This window comes from Seriola dumerili, unplaced genomic scaffold (assembly GCF_002260705.1).
Source record: "Seriola dumerili isolate Sdu_G_001 unplaced genomic scaffold, Sdu_1.0 BDQW01000226.1, whole genome shotgun sequence".
Classification (NCBI taxonomy): Eukaryota; Metazoa; Chordata; class Actinopteri; order Carangiformes; family Carangidae; genus Seriola; species Seriola dumerili.
This window is the reverse complement of record NW_019174481.1, coordinates 2,998,639-3,026,034: the sequence shown is the minus strand read 5'-3', so window position 1 is coordinate 3,026,034 and position 27,396 is coordinate 2,998,639. Positions and strand designations below refer to the sequence as shown.

The 27,396-nt window shown below is 41.5% G+C and overlaps 1 protein-coding gene across 2 annotated transcripts; it reads right to left on the bottom strand.

The window, feature by feature from the left end:
- Positions 1-1,086: 1,086 nt before the first annotated feature.
- Positions 1,087-26,632, bottom strand: LOC111229048 (guanine nucleotide-binding protein G(I)/G(S)/G(O) subunit gamma-12). Of its 2 annotated transcripts, none has more exons than XM_022755206.1 (3): positions 26,250-26,632; positions 4,039-4,147; positions 1,087-3,240 (listed from the first exon to the last, which is right to left on the bottom strand). In XM_022755206.1, the coding sequence occupies exons 2-3, from the start codon at positions 4,129-4,131 to the stop codon at positions 3,115-3,117; spliced, it is 219 nt and encodes a 72-aa protein (XP_022610927.1). In that variant the 5' UTR covers positions 4,132-4,147; positions 26,250-26,632; the 3' UTR covers positions 1,087-3,114. The 2 variants fall into 2 exon arrangements, with proteins under 2 accessions (XP_022610927.1, XP_022610928.1); XM_022755207.1 differs by lacking the exon at positions 26,250-26,632 and adding an exon at positions 18,533-18,628.
- Positions 26,633-27,396: the final 764 nt, after the last annotated feature.

The following is a 27,396-nucleotide window of genomic DNA, read 5'->3' as shown; positions in this document are numbered from 1 at the left end:
CCGACCAGAGGAACAGAGGTGCCACTGCAATCCGCTCCATCAGCCCACACCCGCCACCCACCATCCTCACCCTCCGGTCCTCCCTCCCTCCCCTTCCTCTCCCCCACATCAGCACATTCCAACACACTGACACTGTAACTGCCAGGACAGATTTTCACGGTGAGGCACATGGTCAGTGAGCCAGCCTGCCTGCCTGCCAGCCAGCCGTTGGCCACATGCCCCCCCCCCCCCCTTGTGATTCTCACATTGCTGCACAATGACAAACTGGGATTACTGCAGAGGCTGTGCCCTGGTGGCCTTCAGGGGCATTCATGCTTACAGAGAATATCCAGGCAGTCTGTGTCATATTCGTGCATCATGAGAACACCACTAGAGAGGTAAGCATGCATTGTGATTGAATTCACTGTGTGTGCTATATTTGGCATTCAATGACGGTGTTCTTCAGTCTACACAATGCTAATGCACCTGGTTTTTCCTGCAGCAACATTTGATCTTTCAAGAAAAAGAGCTCCAGCCGTGAGAAACTGACACGAGAAAAGCCAAGTCTATTTATATTTTAGTCAATTCTCAACAATAAATAATAGGTGACAATGTTATTTCATCATTAGTCTGTTTTAAGTGTCAGAACCATCATATGTAATTCAGTTTTTCTGCAGTTGTTACAATAGGTGATAATGAGTGTTATTCCTGTGTGATCTTCCCATTGTGCACGACACCAGCTGGACAGAAACAAGGTCAGAAAGACCCGAGTGGCCACCTACACAGAATGAAAACAGACTTTCAGGCTAAGCAGACATTTTCCCAAAATAGTTAGTCCATGCTCCAAGAGCGGAAATCAGGGTTTGGTGCTTTCTATATTTAGCTTTCTTGTGTTCTCTGGGTGTCTGACAGCCACAGTGAGAGGCCTGAGGTCTCTCCTCTCCCGAGTGAGATATAAATAAAAGACTAATGAGAGGAAATGGCTCCAGATACACTGTGGGCAGATTTCTCTGGCCAGACGCCATGTGAACAATCACATTTCTATATTGTATATATCACAGGGCTGGATGAAGGTGGTGTTAAAATAGTGGTCATCACAAGTTCAAATCTTCTGACTGTGCAGCTCAACACATCTTTATTGATATATTAGTACAGTATTGTACTGTAGGAATGCTTCACTTTATTAATCTTGGATAAGTCTTCATACAAAGGTTGGTATATTAATAAAGACAATTATCAAAATGCAAATTTTGACAGTTAAATTAATCTATCAATATTACACTAAGGCCATTACAGGGGTTGCTGAATGGACAGAAATTATGACATGGCAGTGGTAATGTGAAGTTTTCCTTAACAGGCATACAGGAATGATTTATTGCAAGGAAGAAGAAGTGACTGTTAGAGACAATCATAAAAAACACAGTTGGATAATAACACTAGATCTTGCTGATTTGAAGACCTGAACGTACCCTTTGGAGAAGGCAACAATAGCAAAACTGCTGAAAGCGGAGCACCAGGTCAGTGAAACACAATTTCACATGTTTTGCTAGTGACATGTAGACAAAAACAGATGGCACAATATTGTTACAAATCACTTTCATCCCACAGATAAAAACATTTTATAGAAACATCTTTTTTTTTTTTTAAAGAAAGTACTCCCATTAAGAGTGCTCTTCACGATACAAGGCAAACATGAGTAAGGCTTTAGAGTGTAAGACATTTTTAATTTATACTATCTATTCTGTTTTTTAGTTAAATTTACCAGAGCAGATATTTTCCCCTGGAGAATCACAACATGCAGGACATGTTAGACTGAAGACTGAAGACCCCCACCGACACAAACGTTATAGTTTAAATGAAAAATATGAGAAATTTCAGAGCAGTCTTGGGAGAGTGGTTTTATCATCAATGCACACATACCATTTACACCTGTGCCTACAATACTTGCACCAACAACACTTTAAGACAATGACGTGCACATTCACTCGACTAAGACACTTGTTGTGATGAGCAAGTAGGCGGGGATCACAGTGTTGCGTAACACTTGCTGGCGTGCTCCGTGACGTCAGCGTCCTAATAACGTCGTACCACAGAAAGTTATCAGAAGGAATGGCCAACAATAGTCAAAACATATATTTAAATGTTTAGGTCCCAAACTCTTCATTACACATTGTCAGCTGAGTAGAAAATAATTAAATGTATGCACTGCATTAATGTGATAAAGTACCATAAGTATCACAGCACTGGGCTCATTTTATCCCAAAGGCATAAATCTGGGCAAAAAAGATCTTGGATTAAAGATGTTTATATCTCAACATGATGCTTCATTAAATCAGCCAAAGGCAACACTGTATCATGGTAATCATACTGCAAATAACAGACAGGAAAACGGTGGATTAAATGGGATGTGGATTGTCGTGGACCAGTCGGAGCTGATGTTGCTGTGATGGGTTGCAGAATACTTTGTGTTACTATAGTTGAATTTAACACCAGTTGTTACCGCCCCGATCAAAGATACATGATGGTAACATTTGAGTAGAAGCTCAATGTAAACCTTGATCCCTGAATTCAGTGATTTAAACTGGACAAAGACTGTAAAATACTGGTGGGGCATGGTGTCTGAAGACGCTATTATCCGTCTTAAATCTGATATACTTTTTAAGGAGAGGAGGGAAACTTTGGCTGCATGAATCCACTTAAGGCAAAAACAGAGAGGAAATAACAGTCACTGCCCAATGGAGATGAGACTGTGTACAGAGGAAGGAGCCGAATCCATCACTGAGGAGTGTCAGTGAAAACGATATCTGCTGTTCATAATTATGTACCGGATACCATCACAACTGATAGAGCCCAAGTCTTGTTAGTGGTCAGAGCTGAAACTGAACCCGTGGCACTGCCAAGGCCAACAGTTTCAGTGAATAATACAGGCTAATGGGGCAGCCACAACACATCATTACAAATTGCTGTTTTTGAGAAAATCAGGGTTGAATTGTTAACAAAACAGGTGGTAATGATACGATCACAGTCCACCCCTCACTCCTCCCAACAAAAAGAATACAGCAACATTAATAAGCAAAAAAAAAAAAACAAAAAAAAAAAAAACAAAAACAAACATAAACGGCTAAGTGGCATCCACTACAATATAGTGCAGGGTTTTTTGTCCTTGAAGGGATTGTCTGAAGCGGGGATGCCGATGAGCAGAGGATCGTTTCTGGCATGTTCACTGCAGTAGTTCATAAGGTCTGCAGAGGCCTTGGATACCTACAGAAACAAAGCGCAAGATGCTCACAAACAAAAATCAGTCAGTCTGTTGATAAACAGTATTTACTTGCATTTACGTGACTTCTAGGAATTATATGCTCAAAAGCAGTGCTTTTCAAAGTCTGACACTTCTCAGACAAAATGTATACAACTACATCAATAAAGTGCGTCGAATTAGCTGAAAGAGGTTCCTGTTTGCAATGAACCCACAGACGTACTGACGGCCGACACTGGATTATTTTGACATTGAAGAAAAATGTAAAATGTGATGGTTCTGAGGCAAGTTCTGGAAAAAACAATTTTTCTGTGATTTATAAGCAGATTTACGGACATTTATTCTCAATAGATGTGAGATATAATGTTTTCCCCAGAAAGTTTACACCAAAATGAATCTAAAAATGTGTGTGTCATGTCTTTGTGTTCAGATTTTTCTGAGTTTGGACTCCAAAAATGAGGATGAACTATCACACGATTAATCACATGTATGTTCAGAGCAGGAACAGCTAATCAGATGCAATGATTTTCCTTACATGCGTTTCACTCTTTTAAAGAAATCCTTACACCTTCCTCAGTGATATGTTACTCAGCAAAAGCATGTATGATTTTACATTTTCTAAGTGAATTTTATTTGTGTGAACACTTTAATATCTCCAGCAGCATTTAAAATGGGAAGTTTACAACAATCTGATATATTTATAATATAGAAATAGGGATGAAATAATAAGAAATTGGGTGAAATGCAAACAAGAAAAACTGGAGCAGGGATGAAATTTGCTGAGATTTATTGTTGCATTGTACCTTTATCCTTTCAATGCTCGCCTCTATTCTCAGCTGCTGCACCGTCCGCCGGGCATGGGCGATGTTATTGGAACTGTGAGCCTTTGAGGACATCCTGGGCAAAATAACACTGTAATGAAGAAAACCAGGGAAATGTGTGAATAACTCTGAAGAGAACAAAGCACTGGTATACAGTAGGTACTGCAAGATAAGCAAAGGTGTAATGAGATTTAAACACAAATTAAACACAAATGCAAATGTTTTTTTCTTAGTAAAAGATAAAACATGAAAATAAAGGCTTTTAATATATTTAAGGTCAAGTCAGAGAAACACAATAAAAACAACAGCAACCCTGTCAAACAGGGAATGCATTTCAGTGCCAGCTCTCAAGCAGGTAGAGTTTGTTTCCGATAACAGGAAGAACTTGGTTGTGAGGATGACAGTGAATTGGCAGGTCACAGAGCAGTGATGTGCAAAGCCGTCTTGTGTGACAGATGAAATCATATGAGCGAATAAGCAAGAAATACAGAAGCATGCTCCACCAACACTGTGAAGGGACAAGTGTTATATTAATATTAAGCCAGTGAATGCTTTTTCTACAGGTGAGGCTGATGCATCGTAAAGCATACAGAGGATGATGGTTTAGTAGGAGGTCAACAACTTCCTCTTCTTCTGCACTGTTACCAAAAGTGACATCAACACTTTTTTTTTTTTTTTTTTTTTTTAATTTGGCTGTGCTCCAAGCTGAAGCACATCTGTACACATGCAAAAGCTGAGAAAAAAACGCACAATTGTGTTGTGAAACATTACACATAAAGTTCATTTTGTGGTGCAGTTTCCCTGCTGCCAGACCTAACAATATAAAGCCACATTGTTCAAACTGTGTGTACATAATCCGATAGCTGCAAAACTGTGACAATGACTGAAAATCTGACACTGCAGGATATCTATACTCAAACAAAAAGCCACTGCAATGTAAAGATTTCAGAGCTGTGACTGCAGGGCTGATGTCTGGGGGTTAAATGATCCAACGCTGCAGTGGGTCGCATGCTGGAGCTGTGATTCCACTTCCTGCTAATCATTTACAGACTGGATGGGAACAAGCCCTGACACATCCTACAGTCCGTGTGGGAGCTTTGGCTCCAGTGTCTTTCCTCTGCGCTCTCGCTTCCTTTTATTGCCATTTGTCTGTTTCTCATACAAACTCATACAAACACATATTTCCTGTAACATTTTTGCAATATGCACACACATACACACACACACACACGGGCCTTCTTGAGACACACCTCACTGTCACCAAAGCTCTTCTCAGCAAGGAACAGGAAGCATCAAGTTCAGTTTCTCAGAAGTTTATTGTGAAATTCACAAGAAAAGTTGCTGCAGATTCTGGGTTTTATTTCATAAATGAAAATGAAGGTATCATGTTACAGGCTGTGCGTGTTCATTATGCAAATTGTTCCATCTGCATACTGTTCGAATGTTTCTCTGGATTTTCTTTAATGTTGAACTTAAATATTTTGTTGCATAAATGCCCCAAATACTTCTTTCAGATTATAAGCGTACAGTGTCATCAGGTCTCAGTCACAGTAACTCAGGTAAATAATAGGGATAAAATGGGAAGGTGCAGTAAATGCAACAGCTGAGAGCAACACACATGAACTTAGAACAGCCATAAAGCCAGTTTTTTATGTTGGACTGTGTGTTTATTTTGTTCCAGCCTGTCTGCACCCTGCTCACCCTGCAGGATGTAGTCCCTCAAGACAGCCTCTGATGCTGCAGCTGGATCGTACGGCTCTTCAGTTGTTTCAGGAACAAAGAGTAAGGGAGGAATAAAGACAAAAAAAAAAAAGGAAATGGGTAGGGTCGGAAAATCTCCATTTTCGGACCTGTGCTCGAGAGTGCCTGATTAGAGAGCTGTATTTTCATCTCAAGATAAGTAATCACTCCGAAAGGAAACGCAGCCAGAGATGACTCAAAGAGCTGAAATGTGATTGATAACATGAAAGTGACACATGAAAGGGCTATGCATTACAATGCAAAGTTAACAATCATCTAAAGGAAACATTCCCAGCTTAGTCATAAAGGCAAGGCACCACAGGTGAAGAAAATAAAATCCTTTCATCCATACATGATGAGTGACTGTATTCATTTCTATAGTCTGGAGGAGCTCTTTAGATGAACTTATGCAGGCATAGCGTCATATGTTAACTTCTCCGACAAACATAAATGACATGGTTCAGTACTAGATAATGACTGCATTTTCATTACATTGCAAGAGTAGTTAAAGATGTGTCTTTAGACGTTTCTTCCAACCATAAAAATAAATGTCCATTCAGGAAGTAAAAATAGTCAACAGGAGCTGTGTTTCCGACTCAGGAAAAAGATTTCTGATGGTATTACTCCGAGTTCTCATTTCACTGACAAGGTCAGGCATTTATAATAACTATGACTCTCATTAACTGGCATCAGTACAACAAATACTTGTGTGGCAGTACCTCAATTAGAGCGAAGTTCTTTGTACTTCACCTGCTTCAAACAAGTAATTTTCTGCTGCCAGGTAAAAACGCCAGCCCCTGGCACTACCAAGCTCACCAGATAACATAGTTTATAAATTGTGCAATATGCAAACACAGTACAGAAGCTGCTGATCAAGTACAACCATGAATAAAGAGATAACATGAGAAGTGCAAACAGGCTTCACACGGCAGGGCTGCAGGGACCGAGATGACACTGAATCTAGTGGATGCTCTTCTGTGTCCAAGTGAGAGATGCTCAAGCAGCTGTTATGACCAGCAAGGCCAGGGTCACATGACGGGGGGTAGCCGAGCACTATCACCCATAATATTTCAGAAAAACTGTTTATCAAAAATCATGTTTCTTGTATTTTTTTATTGTAAGGGCTTTGAGCTTTTGTCTTCTTCATTATCTGATTTAACTGCAGTCAGACAGTCTTACTGGAGCTGGTGGAAGAAACTATTTTGAAGGGATCTCTAATGGTGGATATTAAAGCTGACTGATTAGATAACATGAATATACATGAAATGTATGTGGTCATATTTTGGAGGGAGGTACGGTTGCTTCAAGTTTTTCTTTTTTTTCTAAGTTTATGTGCTGCTTTGTTAAAACTAAACTGAGACAGATTGAGTAACGAGCTTTGCCATGTGTCTCCCTGTGCTGTAGAGAATCTTAATCATTTTTAAAACGACAGTAGTGTTACATGATTCTTCACTAACTACCGAAAAACAGCCTTCTCTCTATCATCTGATTGAGCGTGACATGGAGGGGGAAAAAAGACACCTCCACGGCTGTAATTTAAGAAGTAAAGACAGAATTAGTAGTTTACAGTTTACTACTCTGTGGCGCCAAAATATCAGTTCAACCAGCATGTGAAGTGGGAGAAAGAGGCGGCTCTTAAATCCCACTGGCACTCAGAAGTGATCTTTGCAGGCAAACCACCTCAACTGAGTCACTTCAGTCAAACTGTGAGGCTCCTGTGATGTGATGCCAGCTACTACCAGCACCACCGGTCTGACTGAAACTCTATGGGAGGGCACCAGCGTGTGTGTGTGTGTGTGTGTGTGTGCACAAGTGTGTGGCATTAAACACCAGCATGTACATATAGGAGCCTTGCAAAAAAAAAGTTACCTCCAAGGATCAGAAAAAAGGACCACCCCCTTTACAGCCCACCCTATCACAATACACACACATACAGCAACCGGGACCACCTACTGCACAGAGCTGCGAGGCCCCACTGCTCTGCTGTACCTTACACACACAAACCCACCCACACACATGTGATTCATTAGCACAGTGTTCAAAGTGCCAAGAACAGGGAACCATTATGAGTCAGTGCCATTAACAGCAACACTCAGAGATGAAAAACTGACTGTGCGTGTGCGTGCGTGTGTGTGTGTGTGTTACAGTGCTGCTATACTACAGCTCAGACGCAAAGAAAACTCTTAAATTTGCTGCTGACGAATACAAACGGCATCCATTAAAGGCTAAAAGAAGAGTCAGTCCTGTCAGCTCTACAGTGTGTGTGTGTGTGTGTGTGTGTGTGTGTGGTCCCTTCACTGAGTATCTGAGGCTTTTCAGACTGTAGCAGTTTTTGTAATAAAGTAGCCTCACTGGAAATAAACTGCTTTAGGGCTTAAATGTTGCCGGCTGCACTTTAGACTTGACTGACAAGAGGTGATGAGAGGTAGGCAAGGATCATGCCTTTTCCACATTCAAAGCCTTCCATTTAGCTCACCCCGAAATGATAGATTAGTCATTTTCTCCACGTCTTTGTGGTTTGAAGGACTAGGGGGAAAATGATAATAGACATTGTAGGTTATTTTTCTGTGGCTGTAAAGGCTGGCCTCATTAACTTCAATAACTTGGAGAGGTTTTAAGTAGAACTTATGCAGACTACGGCTGAAATTATGCAGGTTTGATACAGGAAAGAAAACGCCCATGAACGCCATTTGAAATTCATACACGTATAAAAGAAACAGTCGCACCAGTGTCTGCACGTGACATCCATGTAGGACAGTGTATATGGAGGCCAGGGAAACATGCTCCGTCTGTAATTGGTGTTCTGACATACCCCACTGAAATTTAAGACACTGATATTAAGATAATGACTGAGTTGTTATTTTACTGGAAGTTTTTCTTTGTGCAAGGATGGTTGGAGAAAACATTCTTTTAATTTTATCATTTAATTATTGCTGCTTCACATTAAAAGCATTCAATTAGTGACACACAGGGTGTCTTTTAATGTGAAGCAGGAAGAGCAGGAAGAGCAATATATATGTCGCTGAGGTTAGCACTAAAAGTGATCGTTTATTAAAATGCATCTTAAAAACTAGAACATTTTTTGTCAGAGGATCATTTTTAATTTTTGTAAGCGAGTAATGTAACAAGAAGGAGCGATAGTGACTTGATGGATGAAGAGCTGCAGGCAACAGGCTGCATGTTGCCAACGTCTCAGCAAGTTGTAATGAAAAACTACCTGCACCATGTGCAGCATGAAATGAGATGGGGTTGCAATTCATATTTATGAACTTCTGTATTCAAATGTGCAAGATATCATTTGGTTGCACTGCAAACAGGAACACCAGTTGCTCCTCTGTTGTGCTCAATACAAATCTTAAAAAGTTAAGGATTGTAACTTTAGGTTTCTTATCATTGATGTTGTTGGAAAGTTTGATACTGACTCAGTTCTGGTCATTATGCACATTCTGCAGATATAATAAATCGTGCACAGCACCTTTATTTTCTCATCTGCTATAATCCAAATCCAAGTTGACATTTTATTGCCTGTAACATTTCTGGTGATCATGTTAAAAAGGCCCTGAAATATCTACTGCCTGGCGTCTGTCTGACTTTATACACCAGCTGACAAGTGCAGAACAGTGAATTGTGGAAAGGCGATATTTGGTGTCTAGACAGATGTCTGTTGCTTTGAACAAAAGAGAGTTCAAAGACCTGGGCCCCAGCCACAAGCCAGTATATTAGTTGTTCTCCCTTGTGTACACACACACACACACACACACACACACACACACACAACTCTGTCATGTCTCTCATGTACACCCCTCCCCCTGCACATACTCTCTGTCTGCAAGCAGGAGTTTCCCAGTCTGCAGGCGAAGCTAAAAGTAGCCGTCTCATCCTCTCTGCTGCCAGTCAGCACTTTCCCAGCTGAGTGAAAAACCGTCTCCTGCTACACCTAAAACATGACCCCACACTTCAGTCTGTTCCTCCTCAGATCAGATCTGTGTCACGGCGCAGTCCCGCCTCGCTTTCATGTAAACACTGACTTGTTCTCACTTGGTTTCCATGCTTATCAAACCCGATAATACTCATCAGTCATCAGTCCTGCTGCTGAGTAAAGTGGGATTGTGTTTATGAGCCAGAGGGAGAGACTCTGGCTGTAGAGTTCCTAGGTCTGTGAAAGAGAAAGGGTGGGGCAGGGAGTGGGCTCCCACTTGTTCACGCTGTGGGAACCACCAGACTAACATCACTACTTTCCCACCAAAAAAAAAGAAAGGAGTTTCTGTTAGGCGCTGGTTTCTTTGGCAGCTACCCTCATACAGCTGATACTGCATTTATCACTGTGAATTTGATTACCAAGATAAACAGAAACAGGACTGGAGGACCGTTATGACAGCATCACAAGTCATTCTGGGAAATTTCACTGATTCTTCAAATAAAAGAATAAATAAAAAGGAGAACGTTACTAGTCATTTATTACCCTTTAATTTTGCTGAATTTACCTGACCCGCAAAATAACTTCTTAACATAAACATAACATGAAATTGTACTACGTCAAAATATTGGCTGCAGCCCTTGTTTACAGTAAGACAAGTAAAGGCAGTGTATACAAGAGCATCAGGTTTATCAGCTGCATGCAAGTACAGGCCACAGTGAGCAACACAGAGCTGAGAGAGGCAGAAAACTAGATGCTGTGCGCTTTAAGGGGAACTACGGCGAGACACAGAGCTGCAGCACCACCCCAGAGCTGATAGGTATGGGCTCTGAGATAAGTGAAGCTGACAGCACCCCGCCCAGGCCATTGGCTGCACACTCAGTACGCTTTTGAGGGAATACTGGGAAATTCAGCGCTCTCTCTGCTGGTCTGCAAGACTGCTTGAACGTGATTGGCTGAGGGGTATCCATTATTCTTGTGTAAGCAGATGTTTCCAGGAAAAGCGAAAGGACTGTACAAAGGTTAATGGAAAATTGCTCAGAATAAACATGTGGCGCTACAAATAACAGTGTCATTCCTATACCACCATGAAGAAGTCTCAGTTAAACTTAAACCCCTGTACAGTGGGTTCTCAGAGTCTGGCAAACTGCACAATCCTGAAGTTCTGTGGCTTGACAGGATACAAAACCAATCCAGCATACTGTAACACAGTTGCACAGTGTCTAGACAGAAGACTAGACTAGAAGACTAGACTGGACTCATTTCTGCAGGATTTCTAAATCCTAAATTCATGTGCAATTACTTGAGGCACATTCCTGTCCAAATGAACTATGAATGATTCCTTGTTTCATGCTCAGACTAGATGTCTGACAAGTTCTGCTGCAGGAATTACAAGCCAGCCCAGTTTATTATGAACTCAATTAAAAAAAAAAAGCTACAAACAAAAAGGAAAAGCTGCATGTCAAGTTAGACAGTGATAGCGATAGTGATAGTGAAGACATCCATGTGATAGGAAGCACAGTGTGCGAAACAGTGTCCTTAAACATGATGATATTTCGAACAGGATTGTTTGAACACGACTGACTGCACATTCAGTGGCTGATACACGTCTGAAGAGGAGCAGCATGTGTGTCAGGGACTCTGACTGACTGACATAATGACAGATAACAGTGATAACACAGGGGACAAATAACACTGATATGCAAGGATTAAACACAGGCGAGAATTCTCAGGGTAAAGTAAGACAATCCACTCAGGCAACCTCTGATTAGGCTCCACTCCACACACAGCACAATACAAACACTTGACTAATGTTGCCTAATTGAGAGCTGCAGATAATCATTGCAATTTTTTTTTTTTTTTCAAAAACTCAAGCATTGTCTTTTTATCCTTTTCCCTAACTAATAATGACATAATAACACACATGGATGGTCATTTGTTTTTGCAGAGAAATTAGGGGAATTTTCACACCATTAAAACAATGGCCAAACATCTGTCCTTGACTGATTACACCTCTCTTATACTCCAGTGAGTTGGGTGGTAAAAAAAAAAAGAAAAAAGAATGGCCTCTGTACTGCTGAATAGGCCATTTCACACAAGCAGGGTCAGCCAAGCTGTTAGCCTATTGTTGAGATTGCAAATGATCAGTTGTGTAATCCTAAATGTGGGTGCAGTGTGGTTAAATGTTAGGGGGGATGTAGTGTAAGTGTAGTGCAGGGAAGTGAAGGTCTAATGGACACCTGCAGCAGGTGTAGGAGGGGGTGTGATTTTGGGAACACTAAAATAAAACACTGAACACCTTGAAAATCTATCGTGGGAGGCAGCCTCTTAACTATGTATAAGAACTACTTTACCCACTCTTTACCATTATATTAGATATTTAGTATTCTTGGGCTGGGACTTTCATATCAACAGTGCAGTCAACAGTGCTGTGCAGGTGGGAATGACATACAGATAAAATGATTGAAGGAGAAAATACCAGCAGCCGAAATGACTTATTTACTCTTGTGTCATGCAAGACATGTCAAGAGAGAGGAGGCGGTGAAAGAGAGACTGCACGGTAACGTGCACACAGAAAGACCGACCGAAAGTGAGAGCAGAGCTGACAACAATGACTGGAGGATTTTTCTTCTTTCCGTTGATGTAACCGTCAACGAAACATACATTCCTTCCACAGGAGAGGCAGGATATCATCAGCTTATTGTGTTAAGCTGATGCTCAACAAGTACTCAGACAGAACTGGCTTTCCTGGCTTTACGCACAGGGTGCCAAATGTCTGGGAGCAACACATAAACAGACGCAGAGGTCAGCTAACGCCTCAGTGATATCATTAGCAGCCAGAGTATGCACTAAAAATACTCAGCAACAGGTCTGTGTTGTTGCTGGCTACAGTCGAGCTGGTTTCATCTAAAAACTACTCCCAAAAATAGCTAGTATTACTAAGATGAATGCCAGCTGGGTATCATCCAGATTAGCAAGGTCTCTGCAGTTTCCACTGAGGTGCCTATGAGCCTCTGGTTCCCCAGTAATGGGCCATTATCAAGCCCAGAGCAGCCCAAAACAAACAGAGGCCTATGGCAGATAATGCCCTTCAGACGTCACTGCAGACGCACAGAGGGTGACATGCGGGAGACACGGGCGACCTAGGCAGAGAGGCTGCCAGGCAGCGTCTCTCTGCTCTGCCCTCGGAAAACAAACAGCATTGTTGTCCTAAAACTGCACAAAAGAAAGCTTAGTGCAAGCCGAGTGGAGTTTGCTGGAAATGGATGCAGGGAAGGAATGAATGGTGGGGCAGAGAGCTGTAGAAAAAGACGTGCGCTTACGACTGAGACTGGGGGAGAGATAAGAGTTTGTGTGTGTGTGAGGGAGAGAGAGAGTTCAGCTGGAGAAAACAAGCTGTGCAGCTGTGTGTATGTTGCATTTGGTCACTTGCCAAAAATCTGCTGCCGGCGACAGGAACGCAATAAAACTTAAAGCTATTGTGAGCACTTTGCCTTTCGCCTCAGTCGCTCTTGCTTCTGAAAGCTACTATTCATGACGAAGGCAGGGAGATACTACACAATGGATCTCCATCTCTGGCCCAACACTGCCCTGCCTATATGGAACAATAAACAAACGAATTCAGTCTTTCCAACCTCCACCCCTGATCTGGCCTGACTGCATGTACGTTACCACTGCAGCAAAGGTGGAAAAGAGAAGGCCAAAGGTCTGTAGAGTTGCTGGTTGGCCATCATACAGCCCCTCCTTCCTGCTGGAGCTGAGGTGGGGAGGGTTAAACGACAGTGTGCATGGATGGAATAATTGATAATGGCTTGGACGTCACACAGCTCATTAGAAAGCAACATGAAGGCCATAAAGATGGGTTTGTTTTTCAAGTAAAGAGGAAATGGGATTAGTCAGAGGGTGACATAAATGGGGATGGGGTGTGTGTGAGACAACAATTACGTGTGTGTGTGTGTGTGTGTGTGTGTGTGTGTGTGTGTGTGTGTGAGAGTGTTTGAAGGTGCAGGTAGTCTATTTTTAGAGGATATTTGCATGTACCTTTTATGTTATTAAGGTAAATGCAATATTGTCTAGAACTCGTAATAACGTCAATTAAAGATAATGACATGAAGTTTCACAATCTTTGTCTATTTAATACACTCAATATGTTTAATGCTGCTCCATGGAAGAGATAGTTTATATATTGTAACACTCAAGTGCCACCACTGCAATGCTTAATTGACAGCAAAAGACAATACTAAGAATAATAAAACTCAGCTCTGAAATCAACAGCAGCTGCCAACCCTGTCAAACCAGACAGAGGGATTCGTGATGGAAAAAAGCAGGTTGTATGACTTCCTCTGTCAGGAAGGTGAGAGAGAGAGAGAGAGAGAGAGAGAGAGAGAGAGAGAGAGAGAGAGAGAGAGAGAGAGTCACTTTTCATTTCATATTGTTGTGAAATTCCACATGAATACCTGTTTGGGTCATCCACAGGAATGTCCCAATCAGAGCATGTAGAGGTGAATTAGGAAGATCCGCCATGCTGCTGCCAAGAGCAAACAGACGAAGCTGTGGAGCCTCTTGAACTTTGTGCGTTGAACAAACACTATCATAAAGCATTTTTATGCAAACAGCCGAATATGAGGAACTATCCCCCTTAGGACAGTGGAGTCGCCTTAAACTTTCACACAGTGCTGCGTAATAGAGCTGAAACGATTACTCAATTAAAATCGATCAGCTGATCAACAGAGAATTGACTCTTTTTTTTAGGATCATCGAATTGATGATGATCAATTTATCACTGAAATAATGTTTCATGGTTCCAGCTTCTTAAATGTGAATATGTCTTTGTCACACAGAAGTCTGTGTGTCTGAAGGAAACCATCCTCACCTTCCATCAGTTCAGGTAGCTCTTATAAAACCATGCACGTAAAATATATGTGTAAATACGTATGTATAAGTATTTATATATGTGCATGTCTGTGTGTACGAGTAGATACATATTTTCCTTTGCTTCGGTTATTTTTAATTCATAATTTTTGCTGAATCATTGTAGACACTGCTGTGTTTTATCTTTTATTACTATTGTTACAGTTTGTCACATGTTTGGTTTTATAACAATGGCTATGAAATGAAATGAAACTAAACTTTTGGAAGAGAAAGAACTAGCGAGCACCTGCATCCACACATTTCAGAGCACTCCCATCTCCTCTGCACGAGACATTAGTCACTAATTTGCCACCACCTCATTAAATCAGTGGATATCTGAGAAGCTGTGCTTAGTCTAGTGTGTCGCTCTCAAGGTGAAATTTATTTCTTTGCAAACTGCTGGCATTTGACCTTGCCGATCGGAGTTCAACAGGCTGGGTGGGATAGTGTGAATATCAGAGGGCTATAGATCATATAGGAACCACAGCACAGAGGATATGAGAGAGGTGAAACCCTAAACACCTTAAATTTGAAAGGGAAGTGGGGTTCGTATAATAGTTTGAGAACCGTAAACTAGACCCACTACACAGCATTGTTCTGTTTAGCACAACAGGATACTCCAGGACAGTCCATAGCACTGTACAGCCTCTCAAACGTGAGGTCATATCTTAAACAAGCCACACAATGAAAAAGAAGCAACTCCAAAGCACCTGAGCACTTCCTTCCACCTACAGGAAGCATGGGATTACTTTAGGAGCGATGAACAGTGAGACACGTGGTTTCATGGTGTCTCTATCTATAGCACTGACCGCGTGTAGTTCAGGACCCAAAGATCCACATTATCTGCAAGCAAGAAGGGACACTTCTGGACAAACAAGGACAGGAATGACAGGCATGTGGATAGTGGACTGATTACTGCATGTGACTACTCAAGACAAGTTGCATGAGACACACACACACGCACAGGAACAAGCTGATGGAAAGTGTGTATAAGGAAGCAAATAGTGCTGATGCAGAATTCCTTGAGTTGTAGTAAAGAATGCAACAGTCACTCTGAGAAATGCACATTCATGATGATATTCTACTGAGACAGATGCAAACAGCAAAGCCTCGTTAGAGTAAATACCTACCAATTCTAAACTGATCAACACTATCAGACTGTGACAACATTCTCACAATAAACTCTGCAAAGTATTTACCGGTGCCACTGCTTCCAAGGCCAGGTGATTGATTTTACGATCGCTTTATGACTGAGTTGAAGGCCTCGGTCGGTGCTGAGAGGCATGAGGGACGAGGTCAGGACAAAAGGCCAAGACCAGAAAGAATGAGACTCAAAGCAGGACTGAAAGCTTACTGTGTTATGTTGTTCAGTGGCAAACGTAGCTGGAAATAAGTCTGAGTTTCCTTTTGACTGGTTAAAATAATCAGTGTAGTTGTTAACACATCATAACAAGAATGCAAAATGACTTTCCTGTTATTGTTATTCATTCATTTATATTTGCACCTATACAAGATCCTTGTAAGCAAAGCTCAAAAGACACTGGAACCTACATTTCCCATAATGCAACTAGATATATCTGTCATTAGATACTCCTGAGATATGTACAGTCAGCACTACATACCAATCATAGTATACAGATTGTTTGTTTGTTTTGTCTATTGTTGTTTTTTCCCCATTGTATTTATTCTGTTTTGAACTTATGTCCAGCCTTTGTGAACCTATGGAAACTAGAGGGGCAAACACAGAGCGCAGACCTCCGCCAAGGCCGATGTCAAACAACAAACACCAGACTTCAGAGAAAAAAAAAATCAAATTCATAGCGCGCGCACACACACACACACACACACACACTCTGACTGGTACTGTATACTCCCACTTCTTTCCAATTCTACACCTGCAGGGTGTAACACAGGCTTTCTGTTAGACATTTTAAGTACCAAGATAACCTTAATGACATCACTGAGGTTACTTCAGCAAACTTTGGAAAGCTCCCTCCGCGAGTCACAGATGACGCAATAAAATTGCTTCACTGTTTAAAATTCAGAAAAACCTGCAGAAGGACAAGAGCATGAAAGAATTTCATCAATGCATAAAACCCCGACCAAAAATCCCCAAGAGAAGCTGAAACAGCACTTGTGATATTCAGCGTGACTACAGGCTAAAGAAGTATCGGCCAGTCAGAAGCACTTTTGGTTTTGCTCTTTAAACATTTGTAGAGTTCCAGACAGAGACAGAGGGGGAGAGGAGAAGGAAAGAGTGAATTTCCCATTTCCTTTCCATTATCAATTAGGAGGTTTCTAGTTTTCTGCTGTATTATTGAGAAATTACATTAAAGAAAGTCAGTTAATTTAAGTAGATTCACTATAGTTACAGGACCTTTAATTCAGCAGGACATGAAAGTTTAAGTTCTGTCAGACGGACGCATTGATTTACACACCACCAGATTGACTTACAACCCCCCCCCCTCTACACACAAACACAGACACACACACACAAAGGGGGTCAGAGTTACTATTAATCAGAAGCCACATGAATGGCTGCTCCTCCCTCTAATCACTGCGACTCCGTTCATCTACCAGTTTCAAAGGCATGTCGGGCGGAGGAAGAGGCTCACACTGTGGGTCACGCTGAGGCCACTTCCTCAGCAGCCCACCCCAAATCCCTTCAAAAATGATGTTTGCCTCCTCCTCATCCTCCCTCCGTCTCCCTTTACTTCCTCTCTCTTCATGCTATATTCATTTCTCTGCGCAAGTAGGTCACTAGGTTCACCTCCCTCCTTCATGCATGTAGTTTTGTGTATTTTAAGAAAAAGGAACTGTGGACACAAAGAAACTGCATTGGAGTTAAAATCCAGCTTATGTCCACCCTCTCTGCACAAAACATTTAATACCAGACAATACACAAATAGCTGCTTGGCAGAGCTTTGCCACAAGGTCACATCTCAAGGTAGAGAGTAGAAATTCTTTAACAAAACACTAGTGTTGTAAAGCAGCTTCAACATACATGAATTTGGGTACACAGAGATGTTATCTTTTTGTCCAAACAGAGCCAGTATGAAATGTCTGAATTGCAGATTCTGCGAGTGATTGCTCCTGGTGAGAAAAAAAAAATGTTGCACACAATAAGATAACTGTCTGGTTTTCCAATAAGAAGCCTGTGGAGAAGGAACAGTTACAGTTCAGGGAGGTATTTGCACAAGGAGCCACTGTACAAGAACCATTCCTGGGACAAAAGTGAGCCCTTGTTGCACCGTGCACCAGAAAAGAGTGAGTAAATCATAGTCAAACAAAGCCTTGGAGGGCTTTGAAAGTCAGACAGAGTGTGAATGAGGCACCTGATTTCAGCAAATGAGGAGACACTGAGACGGTGGAGAGGAAGACAGGAGGTGATTGTGCATCTCTTGGGACACCTGTTGCTGCTTGTTTTAAACAGAGAAACCTCATGAGGCATCAGACAACAACTTTGGGGCCCGCGGACTTTCAGGGCAACAGAAAGGGGGGGCAGTTTCTTCTGTCAAACACAGCACAGACACATGTTGATGTGTAGCCTTATGCTACAGGTGTCGAGTCGCAACTGGGCCTCAGTGAGGACGTACACACACCGGCCTTTGTTTGAGATGCCAGCAAAGTTCCCCAAAGACTCTAAAGAAATTAAAGAATCCATCACAGTGACACTGTTTCTCCCACCCGCTCACACACACACCCGCTCACACACACACAGCTGAATTTACATGCAGATTCCACTATGAGCGTTATGAATGATTCATTTATCTTTCCAGCCTTTAAGTTGAAATGCTTCTGCTGCATCTTAAACTTTCCCCCAGTCAGTTTAAAAGCACCACACACACTGTCGACATGTATTCAGCATTTGTTGTTAAGGAAGTCACATCCATTCCTACTCTTCCTTACCTGTCTGACAGGAAACTGCTTTATGTTGGCTGGACTCTTCCTCCTCGTCTGACAGGATATCCCCATATTTGGGCAACAGCCTTATGAAATGCTGTGTATGTCAGAGGGAATAACATACTGTAAGTGAGGAGAGCTTGTGTCCTTACAAAAAGGTGTGTCTTCCTGTGAGTGGGAGTACTTCAACCAACTTAGCCCAGTCCAACCAGACAGGAGGGTTGGCTTTATGTAACCTTTCTACAACATCAGCTGCACAGGGCAGGGGACAAACCTTGAAATACAAGGCAATCACAGGTGGAAGCAAAACATTTCATAGAAGCGATAGATTTCATTTATTCTGAAACACGTGCATGGACAAAAGTAAACACATAGGATGCACTGAACTGAATGATTATGAGAAAATCAGTGATTGATTATTTTCAAAACGAAGATTCAATCTATAAATGTTTTAATATTGTCAACCAAGACACCATCTGTTGTTGTTGTTGTGGCTTTGCTTACATTCAGACAGGTTCTAATTTTTTTGGGCTTTATGTCTGTACTAGCATGATTTCATCTTAACTCTTTATCTCTATAAAGCACTTAAATATAAAAATAAATCATATTACTATCATTAGCATCACCTAAAGTATTGTAGCTGCAGGCAGTTTACCAACGGACGCTCTGCATGTGTTGGTTACTATAGAGTCCGTCCAGTAAATTATCCAGACAGTAACTTGATCTACAGAGGTGTACACACACTATCTGAGCTGACTGACAAGACAAATAACCGAAAACTGACTCACGTCACAGGTGCTACATACTGCATCCAACCCACTCTCACCAGGAAAAGGCCTTTTACACACATATGGACACACACACACACACACATACACACACACGCACTCACACACACGTTCTGTCTCTCTCATGAGAATAAACAGTAATGACAAAGTATAATGGACAAGTGGAATAAAAGCTCACAGGGTGTTTGGACCACCTGGCAGTGTCAAAGTGACAGATGGCGTACATGTGTGTGTGAGACAGGGAGCACGATAAAGGGATGAATTGTCATTGTGATGTCAAATAAGCCACACGGGAAAGTTGGCTTTCAAGTTGGCATCATGTGGGACTAACGCAAACACTTTCACCTAGCTTTAAAACCTTAGCTGATGGAAAAGAGCTGCCTCAAAGAACACCAAAGCACCTTGTCAACTTTTCTGCCTCCGTTATGGCCACTGAACATTTTTCCAGCAGACAGCAAAAAGACGGAGGCAGGAGGCAGTCAGAGTGCGCCACCAAGTGGCAGCAAGAAGGAACTGTAGGTCTGTGGATGAGAATTACCACGTTATCTGTCAACTTCTACATCCAAAGTAGCCCGAGTTGATTCCTATAACTGCCCCGAACCTTACAGCGTAGCATTTTATTTTTGCTTTGCTCTACTGAAGCCCGTTAAAACAGTCCACTGTCCTCTTCAGCTCGCCATTATTCACAAAATATGTGAACGCCACCAAAACTCTTCCTCAAATTATGTAAAGCATCTAAAAGACACACGCACGGCTCTCCAAGCAGAACCCACAAAATGTGCTTTAAGGGACGCGGCCCTGTGAGAGAGACACTGTTTATCTGTTCCTGCAGATAGCTGCTGGCTGTTGAGACACTGCCAAACATCATCCACTCCTGTGACATGACCACTGGGGAGGAAGCAGAGCAGCAGACCACAAAGCAAGAAATGTATCCTCCGGTTGATCACTCCTGGGAGGTTTTTTCATAGTAGTGTTTTTGTTTTTTGAGAACTTGGCAGCAATCCCCTGTTATGTTTTGGTAGCAATGCAAGTCAGTGGAGAGAAATCTTTCCTTTACACCCTGGTTGGCAGCACGTACCCCCTCCTATCTCCCCCTCTCACAGAGTCAAGTTGAACAGCAGGTGGATGACAGACAGATTCTCCCGTCTGTCCACAGCTCTTATGCACAGAAATACGCGAAGCTCCACTGAAACATGTTTTCTGGTTTAATAAGGCAGGTGATTTCCATTTTTTCCATATTTTGCTACATAAATTTCAAGTGTTTTTGCATGCATAACTGAAATGTTTGTTGAAGAGTTGGAAATAGACTGCAACTAATGATTTTTCTTTCATTGAATGAGTCTTTTTTATTTAATTTACTCATTAATCCTTTCATCAAGAAACTGTCAGAAAATACTGAATAAGGCCCCTCACAATTTCACAGCGGTCGAGATGACATCATTAAAATGTTGTGTCTGAACAAAAAGAAATAGACCGGTTCTCACAGCAGTCTGTGAAAAAAGGAAAGTAGGAAAAGCACCACTGTAAATAATAAAAGTATTGATGGCTGAATTCCATTTAGCTGCTTCAGGTCCAGGGTCTTGGCGTTGTGCAGGCTGGCTGGAGTCATTGTTAATGTTATTATTAATAATATCCGTGCTTTATATGACAGGAAAAAATGTCTGCTGAGACATTTCTGTCTGATAAATGACCAACAATTAATTGATTATAAAATCTGTCTGTGATTAGATACATTTTCTGTGAAACAACTATTTAATCAATCGACTGTTCATTACAGTGTTTCAGCACTTGTTAGAAAATTAGGATTGATTCTGAAAATTTGGAGCGTTTTTAATGTTTACAGACACTAGTGATGTCGAATCATTCAATCTTGGGTTTGGAATTTTGTTGGCAGAGAAAACCTTTAGTTTGTGTTTGGATGACGGATTGCGTCTTTAAAAGCAGTCGGTTTCAAGCCGATGTTTCTTTTAAAAATATTTTGTTGCGCAAGAGTCACACAACTGTAAACATCATGATACAAAAACATTATGAATAAAGATTGTAATTTGAAATAAATTTGATTGCTACTTATTTGTAATCATCATACACATGATAAGTTATGCTAATTAACTAATTGTTCATTCTCACTTGTTTCCTCATCTTAGTTTAGTTCCACGCTTGAGTTTTGCCTCTGAATGTTCAGTAATTCATACAGGGAAACAAAATGGAAATTCATTCTGATTATCAGGTTGATTTACCGACACGTCTGCCACAAACACTCCCACCTGTTACCTTCACACCGTGACGTTCCTCATGAGCACTGACGAGCAGTCAGCTTCTCAGCTCATTAACTAACCTTGACAATTTGAGGGACAGTTGCGAATCTAACCTCAGATCAGTGTCTATGAGGAACTTCAACCTTGGACACAGTTTACACTCTAAACACACCTATCTTATCTGGCTCCTTCTCTCTGTCCAATGGGAGTTGAGGATGAACAGCCATGGACTAACAGCAAACTGAGGCCTCCTGAACAAAAAAAAACTATCTTAGGTCTGAAATGTCAGTGTGTGTTTCCCCATTGGGTTGTATTTAAAGTATTATCTCACAATCTGAGCGAGCTGCGAGGGGTCCTTTTACACCTTCTAATTTTTCTCTAACAGTCCTTTGACTTTTTGATTACAAAACAGCTCACTTAAATCATGCATGATTGGATAGCTCTAGTATAAAAAGCAGCAACAACAGCTTGGATGTATAAGAAATAATGTACAATGCTTACACATAGAAAAAAATCTACTTCAGCTTCAGACAAAAAGGAAATTCACCTGCTAAAACCAGAAAAAGGGAGACAGACTCAAGATGGCGTTGTTGAGTTGACTTGTTAACTCATTCCACCTTTAATCTGTTGTTTTTGCACGTGCAAGATGCAAACTGCAAAAAGCATATGCTCAGAATCCACACACTGGTTGTCAAAGATATTCCTCCAAAAAGCCGACTGACAATGGTTTGATTGAATATTTTTGGGTTTTGGCTGCTGGTGAAACAAAACAAAAGCATTAAAAGATGTCAATCTGGGCAAATGAAAGAAATAGACAGATTAATTGATGAGAATAAATGTTAGCAGCAGCACTAGTTGTTTCCTTGTGATGACTGGACTTTTATCATTTGACATAAACCTTGTATTTGCAAAACATCAAGCAGAACATTGTTACATACATCACTGATTTGGGAATACAAATCAAGAAAAACTGAATGACATAGGACCTTCAAGACAAGTTGTGTAGCTGTGATGAGGAAGTTGTGGTCACAAAGCATTCCACGGTTTCTCCTCCCATGTGGATTTTGGTTTCTGCTTGTTTGGGTGGAGACGCCAGTTCTACCTTTCTGTCTGTCAACTGTCTCCCTCCGTTCAGTCGGACAAACACAACTACAGAAGCTCTGCACCCTGAGTACAGCCTCTGTCACGTCTAGCCTCCCTGTGACCCGCCTGTCAGAGGAATTAAAAAGGTAGACCGCCAGTGCGAAGGCAGCGAGGGAATGAGGGGAAATTACAACTGTTGCACTACCTTTACTACCTATCTGAGATGGTTGCCATGACAACACTTCCTGTTTGGCCTGATGAGAGCGTGCATCAGAGGTTGATATCAACCTGATTAGTAGCCTACATGAGCACCAGCAGCGCCTGACTTCCTGACACCAGCAGTGAAAAATCTACCATCTATCTTCACCTTATTCTTGTGCTGTAACATTTCATTCCCTGTAGCTTCTATTTGACGTGCAAATTAGAGCAGACAAAAAATAAAACAGTATCTAGGAAAATGTTTCTGCTTTAGAGTAGTTATGTTACTGAGTTGGTCTATTTTGAGCCAATGAAAAAGGATCCAGTAACGCTTGGTATTTCATGAAAGCAAGTAATTTTACTGCCAAACCAACAGATGGGTGTGACTGTATATCCACAATGTCACCACCACTCCTCTCAGTACATCTGCTCCTGGGTAGGGTGGAATTCAAGCAAACCAGCCACTGTAGGCCAGGCCTTGTGACCACCAACATACACACTGCAGAACGCATGCACGCACATGCACACACACGCACACACACGCACACACTAACTCAAGCAAGCCCTTAAGGGTTACAGTATGTCTTTAAATACCTCTGAAGTGCTCAAAAATCATAAGTAGGTTTTGAAGAGAAAAGAAAAATGGAAATGGTGGAGTTCTCGTTTGTGCGTGTAGCTGAGTTCGATATTCAAAAAGAAAAAGCAAGGGCTCATATTGAAACTCCCTTTTTGAAACCGAAAAAGATTTGTAACATAGATTATTGACAACTGTTCTGTAGTTGTGGATAATATGCATGGAATTAAATTATCGGTAAAATTTTAAATCAATTGTTAAACTGTTTATGGATCAAATAACCAGTCACCACTCTTGATCATTGATTGCCTTCAAAGGCAACTAGAGAAATGATTAAAGAAAGCATAAATCCCTCACAGATGAGAAATGCCTATTATCTTGCAGTACATGACATCAGGAAACGAAACTTGATCAAATGTCTCTTCAGATTCATAATCTGGTTTTTACTTTGATTCTACAGTTCCTGAAATAAAATTTCATTTTAGATTCATTTATTTTGGTATTTAGAAAAGTTCTCTTAGGTCTGATTGTGTTTAGATTTATTTAAACGAAGAAGACATGCTTGGAGCAGAAACACATGGTAGAAAAGCAAGTTTAGGGCTGCAACTAATGATTATTTTATGATCTATCAATCCGTCAGTTATTTTCTCATTTAAGCTAATGATTGGTTTCTATATAAAATGTCAGAATGAATGAAAAATGTCTATCACAGTTTCGCAGAGTCCAGTCGTATGTCCAAGATAAGTTTTCTGTGATATAGAACTGTTTGATATTCCACTTTCTTTTGATCAACTCACGGATTACTAGCGTACTCTACGAAGAGATGGAAACATATACTTTAGAGCATGCACTTTTAGAAACATATACTTAAGCTCCGTGTATGTGTAACATGTTGAGAAAATATGTGAATCACTCAGCCCAGTAAGGAAGTAGTAAGATCACTCAAAAGACACTGCGGCATGCACGCACAGACACGTACACACGCCAACTCCTACTTCAACAAACTGTGTACTATGAAAGACCTGCGGGGAATCCACAGATAGCACTATGAGGAAGCAGATCCTGGCTGATGAGAGGCTCAGACAGTGGCCTCCGCCGCGTCTTCCTCCTGAACCAAACTGGCCATTTGTCAGAAACTTGCAGACAGAGCTGCCGATCGAGTTGGCCCGCATTCTGTGTTTTAGGGAGATGAACGCTGCTTCCAGAGCAGCCTGTTAGCCGATAAGGTAGGCTACTATCCAGCATTGGTTACAGCTGCGTGTGCCACTTCCCACATGATCCCAACAGTTCATCCATTGTTCCACAAGTTAAACTCATATGGCAGAGACAGAGGAAGGAGATTGAAATCCATCCTCCGCTCAATCTCAAGCTGTACAGGGACCTATCCTTTTCATCTAATCCTTGCATTAGGCAAGACATTGTTCCCATCTCGACCACCTAGCCCCCTCCTCCTGTTACTAATCAATTTACATGCATTACACGTCACGTTAAATCCTGCCAGCAATCAGGGCTAACCTACTCACACAACTCCAAATGCAGGCCATGCCGTCAAAGCTGGCAGAGAGAATTCAAAGGCTGTCAAAAGGCCACACTTTTAACTCAACATAACATTAAACCCACATCTCAATAAGCATAAACTGAGGAAATGTCATCTGTCCATTTAAATGTGGGAAGGAAATGAAAAATTCTTGTCAATAAACAGGGGTCCAGTGTTTGTTCCAAGAACCTGACAGCATGAGACAAGGCAGCTGTTCACGATCGTCATCATCCTCATTTCTAGTAAAATGACAACATAAGGCTGCTGTTACCAGTGATACCAGTGAATGTAGGGCATGAGCGAGCGCCGACGCACACGTGTATCAAATGTAAGAAACACAGTGAGCAGCAACAGGTGCTTTCATAAGAAAGACACTGACACAGATTTTGTCACACGTGTTCCTGTCTTCATGTTTGTCACCTCATCTCCTCTGAATTCAGAGGCACTTCCTCCTGGCGGTTGTCTGTCGTGAAGTCTGTCATAATAAATCCTAATGCACATCACACCCAACCTGTCACCAGTGTGAAGGCAGGAAGTGTGCGATCCTCAGCTTCCAGTGTGCACGGTGCGACCCACTCATGTTGATGGGCGTTGAGAGGAGGCTTTGATGGCGGTGAATGGGGTACTAATGAGTTGGCCTTATCAATGGCCAGTCTGTATTCTGTCCTCCCTAATGGCCAGGGGACATCAACAGAGCTGTTGATGCTCCATGTAAACATTTCAGCCACTTCCCTGTGTGGGGCCTCCACTTCAACCATCACACTGGGTTCATAATCTAATTGGTTCACGTTGGACTACACTGGCAATGTTGCAAGTGATTATCTATTGCATAATCGACTAATGTGAAGGAAGTGGCTGGTTTACATATCTATAAAAGTGCTATTCTGTTCTGGAATAATCTATTTGCTTTCCAAAATAAGTCATTATGTGGCAAACACAATAGGTGGGGCCTGTGGGGAATAATCAGGGCAGAAGGCCCAGACAGCACAGTGCTGAATAAACCTTCAGCTCGAGCTATCACCTGTTGAAAACCATATATATGAATCAAACCTCATAGTTGTGCGTGTGGCCGCTGGAGTCACAGGTATGTAAAATGAAACACTGTCGTGTCAAAATTAGCTGTGGGGCCACACAAGTGTTGCATAAACGGATGAAGACTGTGAAAGCTGGCAGCAATGACAGTAAATATGTCTCATAGTAGAGCAGATTGAGAGCAACTGTTGCTTCAGGTAAAAGCGCGTTATGTCCGCTGTTAATTTGACAGTTTATCGACACATGGCAGTCTTACCTGGCCGAGGTAATGTAAAGTCAGGTCTAGCCGTGTCTCCTTTCACTGAAGCCAAACTCTATCCGTCAACAGACTGGGAGGAGACCTTTCCCTCTGCTCTGTCGCTCACGGCGCAATGTCACAACTACACCAGTGTGTTTACACCATAGACTGTGGAAAACTAGCTCTACATGTACCGCACTGTCGCCGTCAGAGCTGCCGATTCGCACCGTTTTCACTTTCCGCTCACGGTTGGTGTCAATATTTAATTGTCGTTTACTTTTTCTTCCTTCAGTGTACGACCAGTCTCCCCCCCTCTCCTTTCCTTTTCCTCCTCCACTTAGACGCCTCGCGACGAGAACAGCCGAATTTTGACGGGAGGAGAGAGGCGGACGTTCACCAGCGTCAAGCTAGACACTACTGACAATACCACTTCCGGAGATTTTCACAATAAAACGCTGGTTATATTATATTAAATATAAAAAGAAAAGGATCCTCGATTTACGATCTTAACTTAGCTAAAAATTAATGATTTTAAATCACCGAAAGTAGGTGAAAGAGTGAAAAATTAAGGAGACTTCATCCTGCTAGTGTTATGAATTTATATGAACCTGTTATGTGTTCATAAAATGAATCAACGTGTAATGTGCTCCTCTACAGTTGATAAAAGTATTTTAAAATCTTTGGGATCATTTTGTAAAAACTGAAACAAAGAAGTAAAAAAAATCTGGAAAATGGTAGAAGAAAAGTCTGTCTGATGTCTGATTCTTTTTGAACCCGTTAATAGAAATGCTAAATATATAACACTACGATCTGATTTCATATTTAAAGTTGAATTTTAATCTGCAGATTAACTGGTAGCTGCAATTGTCAGATGTGTAACATTTCTCTCTGAAATGTAAAAGCTAACGTAGTCTCCCAAGTAAGAAATACTAGTAACAGTAAATGAAAACTGTATTTATAGCACTTATAACCCCACCTCTGAAACCTATGTGCGTAAGTGTAGAAAATATATATTGATGAAGCACTATAAATGCAAATGCAAAAGTTTCTCCCCTAAATATTCCTCGCAGAATTTACATAAAAATCTACACAACTTCCTGTCGTACACAAGCTCTCTGGCTAACTTGACTGATAGGAGAAAAGTGAAAGTCGGTTTGCTGTTCTG

What these genes read in the sequence shown, in the direction of transcription:
- LOC111229048 (XM_022755206.1), bottom strand. Translation starts at nt 4,131, where the DNA reads ATGTCCTCAAAGGCTCACAGTTCCAATAACATCGCCCATGCCCGGCGG. An exon ending in CGAGCATTGAAAGGATAAAG is followed by an intron (nt 3,241 to 4,038) that starts GTACAATGCAAC and finishes TTGTTTCTGTAG; the next exon opens with GTATCCAAGGCCTCTGCAGA.